The sequence below is a fragment of the Asterias rubens genome, chromosome 1 (assembly GCF_902459465.1).
Source record: "Asterias rubens chromosome 1, eAstRub1.3, whole genome shotgun sequence".
Taxonomy (NCBI): Eukaryota; Metazoa; Echinodermata; class Asteroidea; order Forcipulatida; family Asteriidae; genus Asterias; species Asterias rubens.
In genome coordinates, this window is record NC_047062.1 from 27,606,631 (window position 1) to 27,622,938 (window position 16,308).

The window sequence follows — 16,308 nt, forward strand, 5'->3', positions numbered from 1 at the left end:
TCATATGAAAGGACTTTACAAACTTCATCAAAATGGATATGTTGGTGACCTTCTCTTGACCTTTTGATCTGTGTTAACCTGAAGTGACTGTAAAATGCTTTGAAAAGGCGTTATTCAATGGATTTTAAGTTGAAATTAACATCTTTTGATGCTAAACAATCACGTTATACAAGTCTGGCAAAAGTCTGATTTAAAAAAAAAATATCGCTCAGAGTCACCAAAAAATGAGTGCGCTCTCTAGCGGCAGATTTTAAACATCTAAAAATACACTTTTACTAGATGTCTGTTTTTGTCAGAGTTTAGGACAATTGTTTCAAAATGGTAAACATAATTTCCTTCATAAAAGCAACATATCTGTGGAGTCTTAGCTTGATGACGCCGTCATTTGTCACGTGGTACTGCTTGTCGACCGAGGTGTAACTTGGTGGATTGTTAGTCAAGAACATTAACTTCTTGAACTTGAAATGACGTCATCATGTTTTTTGACAATTTGTGCAATTTTGATCATTTATTACAAATCTTGAGAACAACGCAAGGTGCAATATTTGTTTTAATTACACCAGGCTTTTACTCCCGGTAACCGAACACCTAGAGTGTTCACAAACTCTCAATGTCTAGTTAGTTATAGACTACTTAGGGAATAATAATAAACTTTGAAAAACCCTGACCTTCCATGTTGTAATGTCTGCAAATCTTCCATTGAAGGTACGCCGCTGCCTTATTGTGTCGATGAATATATCCCGTCTTCGCCAGCTCTGGGCATCCAGAGACGATGTGGTCTACGGTTTCTTCATATTTTCTGCAGATCCTACATTGTGGGTTCATTCCATCTTTGATGATGCGATGGTGAAATGATCTGGTGGCGAGACTCTGGTCTTGGTGTTTTTGAGCCATTGGTGTGTCTTCTGATGGTCAACATCTGCTTCTTTCGTCCTTTTTGGGTACTTCCCGTGCATTACCTTGTCTTCCCAGGTTTTCTGTAGTTGTTCATGACCCTTGGTTTTTGCTGTCTTCTTTACTCGCTTTGCATAGATAGTTGTTGCTTCATTATCTGATGGTGTGATTTCTGAGTAGTCAAGTTCTCTTTTGAATTTTACTGCTTCTTTTTTGATGGAGTAGAGCTTTTTCTTGTTATCATGTTGTTTCACTATTTGGAGGAGTGGGTCGTTAGTTGTCGTCAGATAAGCATCTAGACCGATTGTGGAGGTTTTATAGGTCAGTTCAAGCTGGATCAGGCCACGTCCTCTAGATGATCCTGGTAGGTACATCCTGTCAACATCTGCTTTCGGATGGTGCATCCTGTTCGTGGTCATTATCTCTGACAGTTTCCAGTTGATGATATTGAAACTGTACGATACTACAGGTATTGCAATGGTGTTGATAGCTTCAAATCGGTTGGCTGCATTAAGTTCACTCTTCAGTATCATCCGCGCTCTTCTTTAACACTCTTTTCGGACCTTCTCCTTCATGGCTGAGTGTTGTATACCGTCACCTTCATTTATTCCAAGGTACTTGTATGTACCCTCTTGGTCCATCTCCTTGATTTTAGTGACAGTGTCAATGTCTAGGTCTGTTGTTTTGGTGAGTTTTCCCCTCTTGAAGGTGGCTTTGGCCGACTTATCGAGTCCGAACTCCATCCTGATGTCGTCACTGAAGGTCTTCACAATGGTTGTCATCCTTGGAAAATGTCTTAAGGTCATCCACGTAGACAAGGGGGTTAAGTTTGCCATTTTCTGATGTGTATCAGGTTGCTAAGTGGTGCTACATTGTAGCGCTAAACAGAAAAGTAGTGGTGATAGTGAATCTCCTTGAAAAATCCCTCATCTGATGTTAATCGATCTCGATGTTAACGACCCTTCTGCGTGGTGGAGATTCAAGGTGGTTTTTCAGTTCACCATGCTTGCTGTGATGAAGTTGACAGTAGTTGGACATATTATTATTATTATTTTTATTATTATTATTACTATTATTATTTTTTATTTTTTATTTGTACATTTAATGATAAAATCAACAAAAGTTTGATGAAGTTCTGTTTGGAATGAAATTAAGGAATTTGCAGTTCTCAATTGTACTAGCAAACCATTCCGTATGCTGTGAAGTAATGCAAATGTTATTACCTTTCTTAGCTACAATATTCAGAAAAAGAGCTGACTGTCTGGAGACCGGTACTGAAAGTGGAGAGAAGATTATGATGATGGAATCTGATGGTTCTCCTTCTGCAGAGGTATGCCATAAAGCCTCAGAAGCTGACCAACTAAGTGAACTTGGCAAGAAAATGTTGCAACAAGAGGTTGGTTATATTATTCTTCATTTTTCTTTTTCTCCAAACAGTGTATCTAAAACTTTGTATGGCTTCTGACTGACACCCCAGAACAGAGATATCTAGATAGCTAAGTTGGTAGAGCACTGGCATGTTAATCTTGAGCTCGCAGGTTTCAGTCCCGCTTTTTAAAATTTTGTTGTACAATCCAAAATTATTTTAATATTTACCAAGCTAGTTACACTTTGTGTTTATTATTTTACATAAAAAGTACAAGCCATAACACAATAAACTTAATCAAGGGGCAAGATACATGTATGGATATAACTGACAGTACACAATACATAAATAGTTCATACAAGTCATGTACTACATGTACATGTACCACCACTGTTTAAAGACACTGGAGACTTTTAGTTATTACTCAAAATAATTGTTAGCATAAAACCTTACTTGGTATCAAGCAATGGAGAGCTGTTGATTGTATAAAACATTGCATGACGTGTCCGGCCCTAAAAAACCCGGGTCGGGACGCATACTTTTAGAGGGTTTTAAAGGGAGAAAATCAGCTGGCAGTTGGGGGATTAAGATTGTTATCACCATTAATCCGATAAGGTTCGACAAAGCCATCCTGCCTGAAGGAATCCATGTGGATTTATTTCAATTGAACACTAAGATATTGATTGATACTATATTTAAAATAATAATAATTGTAAAAAGTTATTTTGTTTTCTTTTTTGAATGGTAAAAATCCATCCACGAAAAGCAAAAAAAAACGGTTATTGTTTTTGTCAACTTTTTCGACTTTTAGTTATTACTCAAAATAATTGTTAGCATAAAACCTTACTTGGTATCAAGCAATGGAGAGCTGTTGATTGTATAAAACATTGCATGACGTGTCCGGCCCTCAAAAACCCGGGTCGGGACGCATACTTTTAGAGGGTTTTAAAGGGAGAAAATCAGCTGGCAGTTGGGGGATTAAGATTGTTATCACCATTAATCCGATAAGGTTCGACAAAGCCATCCTGCCTGAAGGAATCCATGTGGATTTATTTCAATTGAACACTAAGATATTGATTGATACTATATTTAAAATAATAATAATTGTAAAAAGTTATTTTGTTTTCTTTTTTGAATGGTAAAAATCCATCCACGAAAAGCAAAAAAAAACGGTTATTGTTTTTGTCAACTTTTTCGACTTCGCCGTGCGTGCGCATTAATACTGTGTATAGATAAAGTATAGTGCTGCCGGTTAATGTAGGCCCTGTCCATGACAAACATGCGTATGTTTTTAAAAGCAAACTTATTCTTTCAATTAATTTTATAAACATCGGGAAGAAATTCTTAGAGTGACAAATAATTTGTCTTTTTAACCGCTGCACTGGCCCTCGAACCTCTCAGCAAGTGCATTTTGTATCTTTGAGTTAGGCCTCGGAAATTACCCGACAGACAATTCAAGGCAATATATTGCTGTGCCCTTATTTTCCAACCAACGATGTCCATTTTCGAAAATAAGTCAAAAAGTCCCGATGTTTGTGTAAACTTCACGCAAAGAAAAAGCACCAGATTTCAGGCATGTAATTAACAACAGCTGATTTCAAGCCCGCTAGTCAATGTTCTTTGCGTGCGACACAAAAATACAAGAAACATTGAACGCTAGAGGGCGTTTCGGAACAATGCGATAGCGTGATATTAAACGCCCTCTATTGGTAAAATTACGCGAACCAGAAACACACACGCCTTAAGAAAACGCCTTGACGTGCACATGCTCCCCGATGATGCATGCAATTACAGTATAACAAAATCATGTACAGCATAGTTATCGCGCACACGCATGGATATGTATTCATTCTGTCAACATCATGTCAAAATGGAGCAGTTGCGTGGGAATTACACAACGTGCATGACCAATAGTAGCCGTATGAACAAAAATATCATTGTGTATCGTAAGATTTGTTCTTTATTTTGTTTACTTTGTTGAATTAGATGAATCCTTTCTTTTTCTGTGGGTTAGTTGTTAGTGCGTATTGGGTATAAAATATTAATATGGATGAGGCAATTGATTGAAGTGTAACAATTATTGATTGGAAGCCCAACTAGTAGTACATGTAGTTTTTGGCGAGCTGCAGAGCAGTGCGAGCCTATGTAATACCAATTTCCGTCCAGCGTCCGTCCGGCCGGCCGGCCGGCCGCGTTAAAGTTTTTGAAAATGTTTTTGGTTTAAGTTGAAGTCTTTGAGTTGAGTTGTTTTTGGTATATAGTATATACAAGCCAAAGTGAGATTGTTATATACAATTGCCAGTCATGCCGGGGTTTTTTTTTCAAACAATGTTGAAGTTTTTGGAATAAATTTTTGTTTAAGTTTTTGGAATAACAAAAATGTTAAAGGTTTTTTTTTTCAGGCTCAAACATTGACATCTGGATTGAAAAGAAACAAATTAAAATCTTAAAGTTTGAAATAATTTGTTAAAACAAAAATCAAACTCTCTGTCACTGGTTCCAGTTGAATGAGCTTAAACAGTGAAGAACATAAATGATCATAACTCCTGATTGCAATGATGTACTGACTTGAACATTGCTTCTTACGAGACATATGAAAAGAGATAACTCAAAGAGTTAATCACAGGTTTCAGTTGAATGAGCTAAAACAATGAAAAACATTAAATGGTCATACATTATATATGTATAATTTTAAAAAAACGGACACAATTAAATAAAGCTGTTAGGCGAGAAAACACTGCTTAGCTAAATTCTTTGCTGTATAAAAGCAAAAAATGAGTGGGGCACAAGTTGCAACGATGTCAATTTTATGGAATTTTGGCTGGTACACTGTGTCTGCTAAGCAATTGTTTTTCTGTGCTTAGCATATTTCCGTGATTATGGGCTTTATGAATTTGAACCCTCTTTGAAGAAGAATAACTGACAGACAGGCTTCAACTTCGCGCTTGAAGGGGGCACAGCAATTTTCCTTAGGTCTTCTTACGTTCTTATGCACTTCTTTTGGGGAAAATAAGTTTGTATTGGAACCTGGCAGCACTGCAATTTTAAGGCCTGCGACTTTCCTTAACAAGATTGTAATAAGAATGATATGAAAATAGCAATATTCAGAATGATGTGTACAGCTCAACTTGTTCCCTCTTCATTAACGCAGGACTTATTTGGCTTAGAAGTTTTTTTCCAGTACTTTACGTTTCGAGGAAAGCATATCTGCCATTTAATACATGTTTAATAAATACTGTGGCTAAAAAATACTGGGGGTGATTGACAGCTCCAATGTTCAACGATTCCTCTGTGGTGCCGCTCGGCTGGTTGAATTGTTGTGGCCTTTGATTGCGGGACATTCTGTTGATGGTAATTCAATCCGACTGGGGGACAGATTGTGCATTTGCAAAGATTCGAGCGCTTCCTAGAAACAGTGTTGCCATAGAGCACCAAACTGGGTTTCAACATTGTGTCCGGATTAAAATTAATAATCGACATTCAAGTATTTCATGCCCAAAAATACAAATGTACTGGCTTTTAAGAAAAGTTTCTTTGAAGGTGATACAAATTATACAGCAACATTTTTTTTTTTTTTGGGGGGGGGGATTTACTTGGTTGTTTTTTAGTTTTTTATTAGCCACAAATCGCTGAAATTGAATGCACGTCATGAAAGCGCGAGGGATTGGCAAAAGGAACATGTTGTGAAGGTGAAATGGTAATACAAACATCCTATTATGTATATAAAATGTTGAACATGATTAAGGACGATTTTATTTTCTTCCTCGGATGGGACGTAAAGTGAGGGTCCCTCACCTATACGTCTCAAACAAACCCCTTACCACATACTTTTGACGAGTTTGCTTCCTTTTCCAGAGTGTATTAACAAGTTGAAATTTTTGACAATTCATGCAAACCGTTGCTGTTCATTGTTAATAATTTATATGAGAATAGTTACCTCAAATTTCAATAAAATATTTGAAAATGTATAGAATGGTAGTGGTTGTCCATTGATGTCCGTCCCTCACGCATAAGAATGACCCAGCTCTCAAAGTGTTTTGAGAATCTACGTCTAGATTGTACAACAGTGTGCACGTACGTAGCGCCTATGTACAATGTATGCTGTATGTAGTGAAAAAGTGCTACTGAACTAGCGTAACAAAATGGATGTTTTCCTACGCACACAATGTATAGGGTTATTTTTATCTCAAAAAAATCGATAATGAAATCTAGTTGTGTGTGTGTATAATGTGTGGATCCGGATAACGTGTGCACATTGTACGTATGCTGTCTGTGCAGTAAATAATGACGGCGTATTCGAATCTGCCAGCTAGTGTTGAATCAAAACGCCAGCGAGTACATTTTTCAGTTAACCCTTTAATTAAAATATCTTCTTTAATCAGGGCCATTGAAAAAAGCAGAGACAATAATTTATTCCACAAACAGTAAAAAGAGTTGAGAGATTAATAGTCTCCACCAGTCTGAGCGTTTCGAACATTGTTTCGGTATTGTCTTCAACTGACATAACTTAAATCGAACTTTCGTTTCAATAATTTTTCTCCTAAATGCTAAGAGCTATAAAGGAATTGAGATTATTTTGATAATTGAATTAGGGCCTTTCAGGAAATTATTCTCCATTAACTTGCCAGTTTCCCCCGAAATTAATCCCTAAAGAATGGTTGGTACGTCTTCAAAAAGTCCCCTCTATATTTTTCCCAAGTGATTAACACTTTTTCTGATGTTCACCGCGTTCAAACCTGGGGGTGGGTAACAAGGTCCATCTTCATAGAAACACGATTCCTTTGTGATGCCGCTGGGGTTCAGCATTTCTTTATTGTTAAATAATGCCTTCAAACAAATCTGCCGATTCCGTCAAAATAAAGACGTAATTGGTTGATTCTGTTGATCGGACTTCTGTCATTTGGGGCCTACCGCTTTCTTTATGAAATAATTGCCGTGGCAAGGCCCAAAAGCTTTGGAAAGGTTCTTACGCCGCCTAGCAACAGTGTTGTCATGGTCAGAGGTCGGTGCCTACAAGAGCACGGCCACTCTGCAATAGTCTCTTACCGACTGGCTTTCGTTTCATTGCATACTGTTTTGTTCAAGTATGTGCGGATCGAAAACAATTTGACAGGTTAGTTTTTACCCTGGCTTAACGTGTATGTGGAACTCAGATATTGTTTACCTAACCTTAGTGATTCCGTTGCTGCGAAAAATTTGATGTGACGCATGAGGTTGTATTGTTAAAATTACCTTTGTGTTTTAAATGATCATTCTACCATAATTTTTCAAGAATATTGCAGACTTGAACAAATTTGATGGTGGTTTTTTTTTCTTCTTGGCAGCTTCAACTTTTTAACCCAAAACTGATTTTCGTGTAGCATAAATAATTATTAAACAATCCGAGGACATACATGTATCTTGGTTTTTTTATTCAACATATTGTCCATGCCTCATGCCTAAGGCTGAATTTGTGAGGTTTTTCCATGCTCCTCTGTATCCGTAAGCTCAATAACAATGATAATTCGAACATAAGTATTTTTCAGAATTGTTTTTATTTATGAACCAGGAAACCTTCAATAAAACTTCGTTCGAAAATTAAACTAATTATTTAATTAAAATTTAATCTTTAATCATGGCAATTGAATTTCTTCCGCAAATAATAAGAGTTGAGAGTTTAATAGTCTACGCCAGTCTGAGCGTTTCGAACACTGTTTCGGTATTGTATTCAAATGACATAACTTTAACAGAACTTTCGTTTCAATAATTTGTCGTTTAAATGCTAAGACCTATGGGAATTGGGATTATTTTGATATTTGAATTAGGGCCTTTTAGGAAGTTGTTCTCCATTAACTTTTCAATTTTTCTAAATATTAATCCCCAAAGAACGTCTTGAAAAAGCTTAGTCTTCAAAGAAAAATGATTCCTATGTGATGCCGCTGCAGTTGGAATTTCGTGATTGTTAAGCCTTCAAATAAATCTGCACATTCCGTAAAGATAAACGACGTATTTGATTGATTCTGTGCTTCTGAATTCTGACATTTGTGGTTACGCGCTTGCTTGCTGAAATAATTCCCGCGGCAAGGCCCATAAGCATTGGAAAGTTTCTTACCAACAGTGTTGCCATGGTCAGAGGATGGTGCATGAGCACGGCCACTTTAAGGAGTAGTGACCGACCGTCAACTTGCTTTCTTTTCAATGTGCGGCAAACAATTTGGCAGCCAAGGTTTTACTCCACCTATTTCTATACGTGTGTACGGGTTGTTATTTACCTTGCAGTTGAAAACAAAACAAAAAAATCCCCGAAATCACGTGGTTGAACATTTTTGCCTGCCTCCCTAAAACAATGGGGGTTTTTCCTGAACTTAGTTACTTTTCATCATTTTTTTTATTGCCATTTGTTTAATGATTTTCTTTTTACTTATGGTAACAAGAGTTATATTTATATTCAAAGTTGAAAACCAACGGTTCTTTTCAAAACCACCCAAACTCATTAGAGAGAGTTATCACATGGTGTTACCGCAAACCTTTCTATATCGTTTTTCCACCATGCACAAGTTTCAAATCCTACTTAAATTCAAATTATTTGGATGTTATAAAAGTTTTGTATTGGTTCGACTACCTTGACTAGATTATATGAGTCCAATCTTACTAAACATGAATTTAATTTGAACAGCATCTGGAAAATGACATTCTACTTCAAGGAGTTTTTTATCCCGACATAATTGATCTCATGATGTTGTCATCTTACGTATACGTTTTGCAGCATCAGAGCAAGAAAATAAAACGTATCAAGGAGGCGATATCCTTCTCTCAGGCTGTCGACTTTGTAATCCTAAATTATTTCTGTAAGACGACATCCTACTTTTGAAGAACTATGTTAAAGCAAGTTTATGTTTCCTTTTTATAGCACATAATTGAAAAAAACTCACAGGGCGAAACCCCCCACTATAAATTTATCCCGACCAAAAAAATGCACACCCTTCAGTAAGATGAGTGACAGCTCCATTGTTCAACAGTTCCTTTGAGATGCCGCTGGTAAAACATTTAAGAAGCTTTGCTTAAAAAGTGTGGTTTTGGGGGGATCCGACTTTCCCATTGATGGGATTTAATCCACTGGGGACAGTGGCAAAAGAGGACACCTACACTTCCTATGTGATGCCGCTAGCTTTTTATACTTGTTTCTGAAACTAGATCGTCCAATAAAACCGACTGTCTCCTTCCAAATAAAGACGTAGTCGTTGCCTATTGGGTTAGTTTAAGGCGGTAGGTTTATACAAAAGTGACTGTATAGAACTTTTGTGCATTGGTTCATTTGGAATGGGCTGTCTATAAGCAACAATTCCTTTGTGATGCCGCAGGAGTTTGAAACTTCTTTTCAGTAAATAGTTCTTCAAATCAAACCGGCTTTTTCCTTCCAAATAAAGCTGTAATAGGCTGTAAACTGTGGTTGCTTTCAGCTGGGAACAACAATGAATCACATCTCAAGCATTCACGCAACCATGCAAGGAGAATGGTCCAGCATTTTTCGCGTGGAGATTGTCGCATGGAGATTGTCGCGAAAGAGTACCGCCTACGCGCGACTAATTGCCTACGGCTGTTCACGCATTTTGTTGTCTGGCGCGATAAGACCCACGCGTTAGGCGGCGCAACAGTCTATCGCGCCAAGGCATTTCTATCGCGCTAAATTTATCGCACAGCGTCTAGTTATTTTCAATCAGTACAACTCCTTATTGCAGTGATGTACTGACTTGAAACTTAAGTCAAACTTTGCTTCTTACATGTAGATTCATATGAAAAGATAAAACTCAAAGAATTATTCACAGGTTTCAGTTGAATGAGCTAAAACAATGAAAAACATTAAATGGTCATAACTCCTCATTGCAATGCTGTACTGACTTGAAACTTAAGTCAAACATTGCTTCTTACATGTAGATTTATATGAAAAAGATAAAACTCAAAGACCTAATCACTGGTTTCAGTTGAATGATCTAAAACAATGAAACATTAAATAGACTTAACTCCTTATTTCAATGATGAACTGACTTCAAACTACTGCTTTTTACATATATATTCATAAGAAAAGATAAACCTCCCTTTGTGCATCACTGGTTCCAGTTGAATGAGCTGAAACAATGACAACCTTAAATAGTCATAACTCCTGATTGCAATGATGTTCTGACTTGAAACTTAAGTCAAATGTTGCTTCTTACATGTACATATAGATTAATATGAAGAGATAAAACTTAAAGAATTAATCACTGATTTCAGTTGAATGGGCATAACTCCTTATTGCAATGATGTACTCACTTGAAACCTAAATCAAATATTACTTTTTACATAAAGATGCATATGAAAGGATAACACTCAACGAGTGCATCACTGAATAGTGCAAAGTTTTAATCAAATAATTATTGCTGCTTAGATGCATATGATATGAAAAGATAAAACTCAAAGATCACTGGTTCCAGTTGAATGAGCTAAATCAATGAAAACCTTAAATGTCGAAACATCATACTTTTCAACATCCCCACCCCTTTGACCATCAGTTGATCAAATGATTGTTTTTTCTATCAGTCATTGGTTCTATCTGGTGATCAGCAGCTCGCCATGGCAGCTTCGCTGTTCCAATTTTTTGTCAAGTTGCCGCGGTGCCCTTCACAATTTTTAATGATTGCCTTGATGCCCTTTGAAATTTGTGAAAATTTCCTTCATGCCCTAAATTTTTACAAAAAGTCGAGGCAAAACTGCCTTGCCCCTTATTAAAAGCTGAAGTATCGATGTGAAGTGAAGATACATCGCTACATTGAGTCCATCACATACTTTTTGTATGTGCTAATTGAGTGGTGCCATGGGAAAGGTGCTGTACAAGTACAAATACTGCGACGATCGGTAATAGGTAACCCTCCCTCTCCAATATCATCGGTTCAAAAACGATATACAGTTTTTTTCCCTTTTGTTATTAATTAAATTTGTCTACTAATTTTGCACACATTAATTATAAATAATATATCCTATTTATTATTATGGAAATTCATGGTTGTCTGTATCCAAAAATCCTTTCAAAGTTTTAAACTTTTGTCTGCAGACTTGTGTCCTCGTATTTAATAATGTTATTGATTTTTGTCCAAACATAAAAATACATGTTGATGCCGGGATGTAGAAATAGTATTTTAACATTTTTCAATACCCCACCCCCTTCTCATTTATAAATTATCTTGATTGCCAATGGCCATTTCATGTAGCTTTTAAAAGTAGTTCCAGAAATCATCCAGTCAGGCCCGCCCAGAGCAGGTTGTTTGTTTAAGGGTGTAGAGTCTTCACTATTGCTTTATAAATAAGGTGGAGGTTGAGACAGACTTAACTTTTATGCGCTGTGAAACTTAGCTTTTATTTCTGCTAGACAGCCATGTTGGTGAAGTAAGTTAGTTGACAATAGAGGGCGCTATTTATATTTATATGTGAATGTAACATCCCCTCTTCTTTAAAGATTATTACACAGTAAAATGTTGTTTTCAAAACTTTAAAACAAAGAAATGTTCATGAGTCCGGTTGTTCCATAGACAATGCAATACAGTCCACAAAAATTGAACGGGGTCAGAACGTATTAGATAGTGGTTGGTGAAATGTTGTTCAAGCACTTTACAAGTCTAGTTTTTGAGGTTTGATAATGCGTCTGCCTGATCGAGTGAACTTAGGGGCATTGGACTGGGGTTGGGTTTGCAGTCCGGGAGGGGGGTGTGGTTTTGAGATGGGGGGAGGAGCTGTTGTCGTAGCAGTCGGTGGTTGAGCAGGTCTCAGGTGAAGTCTGTTTCGTCGAAGTTGGTTCCCCTGGTCAGTTTCCACTGTGTATGATCTGGGGGTCTTGTGGTGGTTGACGATCCTTCCTTTGCGCCAAGTCTTATCCACCGGATTTTGGACATAGACTGATTGATCTTGTAAGAGTTCGCTGAGCGGGGTAGAGTGTTTGTTGTAGTTGCGTGTTTGCGAGATTTGGCTCTCTGCGAGATGTTTGCGGACGTCCTCGTGATTCCGTGAGGGGCGGAGTCGCGAAGGGAGAGTCGTTTTGTATTTGCGATTGTTCAACAACTCTGCAGGGGAGTCCATGTTAGATTTCAGTGGGGTTCATGTTAGATTTCAGTGGGGTTGTGCGTAGACTGAGGAGGGCTAGGTTGGGATCATCTCCAGATTCACGGCATTTCTTGAAGATGCGTTTCACTGTCTGGATTTGACGTTCGATGAAACCATGACCTCGCGGGTAGTACGGAGATGAGGTCGTGATCCGGAAACCATATTGCTCAGCCAGTGATCGGAATTGTGAGGAAATGAACTGGGTACCATTATCACAAATGATTACTTCTGGAATTCCTTGCTCAGCGTAAAGCACTTGGGTGAGTTTGGTGACTGTGTTTGCTGTGAGGTCATCGAGTTTGTGAATGAACGGAAACTTGGAATAGTAATCTGAGAAAATCAAATACCAAGTTTTGTCGTGGTGAAACAAGTCCGCTCCCAATGTGTGCCATAGACGGGGTGGCACTTCCATATTGATCATGGGCTCACGTTGTTGGGACTGTTGATATTTTTGGCATGCTTGGCATTCCTGGACAGTGTTCCCGATATCGCGATAAATTCCCAGCCAGTAAACGGACGATTTTGCGCATAGTTTGCATTTCTCCATGCCTTGGTGACCGTTATGTATTTGCCGTTATGTATTTGCCGAAGAATGTCTTGTCGTAGCGTTGTTGGGATCAGGATTCGACTGCCCACGAGGAGTACTCCATCCTCAATGGCTATGTCATGTCGAACTGACCAGTAGGGCCGGATAGAGCAATTTCTCTGTTTGATACTGTCAGGCCAACCTTCGGTGATTTGCTGTGTCAGGAGTTGCAGATTTGCATCCTTTTTGGTTTCTTGTCTGATTTTGTCCAGTTTGGTTGGCATGACACTGACGATGTGGTGTATCCGAACTTTCATGTGCGGAATAGGTTGCCTTTCGTATGGGGAAAGTCATGAGAGGGCATCAGCGACAACCATTTCTTTTCCAGGCTTGTAGCATATCTCACAATCATAAGCCTGTATGCGTAGTAGAATGCATTGGAGCCGCGGTGGGGCTTTCATCAAGTTCTTCTTATGGATGTGCTGAAGGGGGCGGTGATCACTTTCCACCTTGAATCTCCTACCATAGAGGTATGTATGGAATTTCTCACAGCCATACATTACTGCGAGCAGTTCTCTCTCGATGTTCGCGTAACGGTGGGGCTTTCATCAAGTTCTTCTTATGGATGTGCTGAAGGGGGGCGGTGATCACTTTCCACCTTGAATCTCCTACCATAGAGGTATGTATGGAATTTCTCACAGCCATACATTACTGCGAGCAGTTCTCTCTCGATGTTCGCGAAACGCGTTTCTGCTGGGGTAAGGGCTTTGGATGCGAAAGCGATTGGGCGGCCATTCTGTACGAGCGTTGCGCCTAGCCCTTTGGTCAAAGCGTCGACTTGAAGTATCACTGGTTGCTTTTGGTCATAGTAGGCCAGTGTAGTCTGAGCTGCGATTAGCGATATCGTAGTGTTGAAGACTTTTGTGTGTGACGGGGACCAGCTGTATTCAACGTCTTCTCGAAGGAGTTCTCTCAGCGACGCTGTGTGGTCGGCCAGGTTGGGGATGAAGGGACCCATATAATTTACCAGACCAAGGAAAATGCGGAGTTCCTTCCTAGTGCCGGGAGGGTGCATTTCTGTAAGTGCTTTCACCTTGTATGTGTTTGGCTTTACTCCTTCAGGTGTGTACAGTAGATCGAAAAATTTGCATTCAGTCGTTTTGATGACACACTTGTTTGCATTGAGTTTGATGCCCGATTTTCGTGTGCGTTCCATAGCGTCATGGAGGTGTATGTCGTGGTCACGCTCGCTAGTGCCGAAAACTTGAATGTCATCTGCAATTCCAACAGTGCCTGCACAGTCGCGGTATGTTTCATCAATTTTCTGTTGGAAAACATCTTGACTCATGCGGAGGCCGAATGGCATGCGTAGAAATCTGTACCGTCCAAACGGTGAATTGAAGGTCGTAAGGTATGTTGACTCTTCATCCAACTGGACATTCCAGTATCCATTCCGCGCATCCAGCTTACTGAACATTGTTGCACCAGAAAGCTTTGGGGTTATCTCTTCAAGTGTGGGCACTGGATAATGATCTCGCTGTATACATGTAGCTTCATTGAGATCCTTTGGATCGAGGCATAGGCGTAATCTGCCATTGTCTTTCTCTCGTATGACTAGGGAGTTGACCCAGTTTGTAGGCTTCGTGACTTTCGCTATGATAGATCTTTCAGTTCCACCTCTAGTCGTGCTTTTAGCTCTAAGGGGACTCGTCTCGCTGCATGTATAACGGGCTTCGCATTTGGATCAACGTTGATGTGATATTTGAACTGTTCGAAGCACCCAACGGTCTCGTCGAAACAATCTGGATACATTTCCAGTAGATCAGCCTTGCTTTTGATTGCTGGTCGTTTATCGAGTGCCGTAGCACTGCCTACGTATGTTGGCGTAGTGTATCGGGTTGGGTGTGGTAGACTGTTGTGTTTGGTCTGCAAAACGAACTTGTCTGTCACTGCTGAATTGTTGATTGTTCTGCGCAGTTTGCTTTGGTGGGTTGGGTGTATTCTCAGTCCCATTTACCGGTTTCGTTTCCACCGAGCAGTGTAGTGTGAGCAGATTCAATGCTTGATAAGTTTGCAAACCGAGAATTGCTGGGCCTGCTGCATCTGTGACATAGAAAATGCAGTTGTATTTCGAGTCTTTGTATGCACATGGAATCTTAACTGTGCCCAGCTGTGTAATCTTGGATCCACCGTATGCGGTGAGGGCAATGTTGTTTTGCTGTAGATATTCCGGTTTCGGACTACCCTCGCTGTCTAACTTCTCTGGGAAGATTATGCGATAAAGGTGGACCGGTAGTATGTTTGTCTGTGCTCCTGTGTCAACCTTACAACGGAGCTTGATTGGCCGTCTGCCCTTCTGCTTTATGTTCAGCGATGCGAAGACTTCCGCTCAAGTGTCATTAGTCGAGCCTATGCTGTTAATGTTAATTGTGCCGATAGTGAGAAACTCATCCGGGCTTTCCTCATACTCTTAGACATAGTGCACACGTCTGCGAGGAGATTTGGAATGAGGGTTACGTTGCTGCTGTTTCCCCGATCCGCAAACGGATTTCCAGTGGTTGTCTTTTCCACATTTGTTACATGTGGAACCATAAGCGGGGCAGTTGGTCTTTGGTTTGAACGGATGCACACGACCGCAGTTGTAGCATTTCTTTTGTCTCTGGTTCCTGCCTGACTCTTTTGGTTTGATTTCATTTATGCTCACTTCCTGCGTAGCACTCTGGGGTATGTGAGCTTTCTCCTGCAGGGATTTCAGCTGATTCGTAGTTGCCTCATGGCTGCGGGCAACATCAATGACAGGGTTTCATCTCTTCCGATGAGTACTTTCTGTACATCTTTATGGGCAGAACCCCATATGAGTTGATCCACAATCCTGTCTTGCATTTCCTTGTCATCACGGAATTTGCACTTGGCTGCTATTGATTTCAACTTTGTGACAAAGTCATCGGCTGTTTCAGAAGGGTCTTGTCTCATCTTGCAGCTTGTATCGAAAAATGCGATGGTTTGATCGGGGCTCTAGGTGTTTTTGGAAACGAGACAACAAAACTTCAGGTTTCTTCTTGTCATCTTCATCTTCGAAATTCCAACTGTTATATTTGTCTAGGCCCTGTTCCCCGACCCACAAGAGGAGATAGCTTGCTCTCTCTTCATCTGTGGCCTTTTTGAGGACACTTGAAAACATCAGTTCACACTTTTGACGGAATCGTGCAAATGTCAGAACAATAACTTGGGCTTCCCAATCCATTTGGGGAGCAGAAACTGCTGAACTGAATGCCATTTTCAATTGATACGGTATTACTGCATAGCGGTGTGTAGAATGTTCAATGTTCAATGATTGATGGCACAACAACGTGTAACTGACGTGACGAAAATGCCTGGAACTATTCAGTATCAGTTATTCAGTTATTTATAT

The 16,308-nt window shown here is 39.5% G+C and overlaps 1 protein-coding gene across 1 annotated transcript in view; it reads left to right on the plus strand.

Annotated features, from left to right (window-relative positions):
- Positions 1-1,232: 1,232 nt before the first annotated feature.
- The window catches only part of LOC117301148 (exportin-5-like), a 36,337-nt gene continuing 21,261 nt past the window's right edge, over positions 1,233-16,308 (plus strand). Inside the window, exons 1-2 of the mRNA XM_033785046.1 lie at positions 1,233-1,258; positions 2,127-2,290. Of these exons, the coding sequence (XP_033640937.1) occupies positions 2,189-2,290 (102 nt within the window). The 5' untranslated portion in view covers positions 1,233-1,258; positions 2,127-2,188. The remainder of the gene's footprint in view (positions 1,259-2,126; positions 2,291-16,308) is intronic.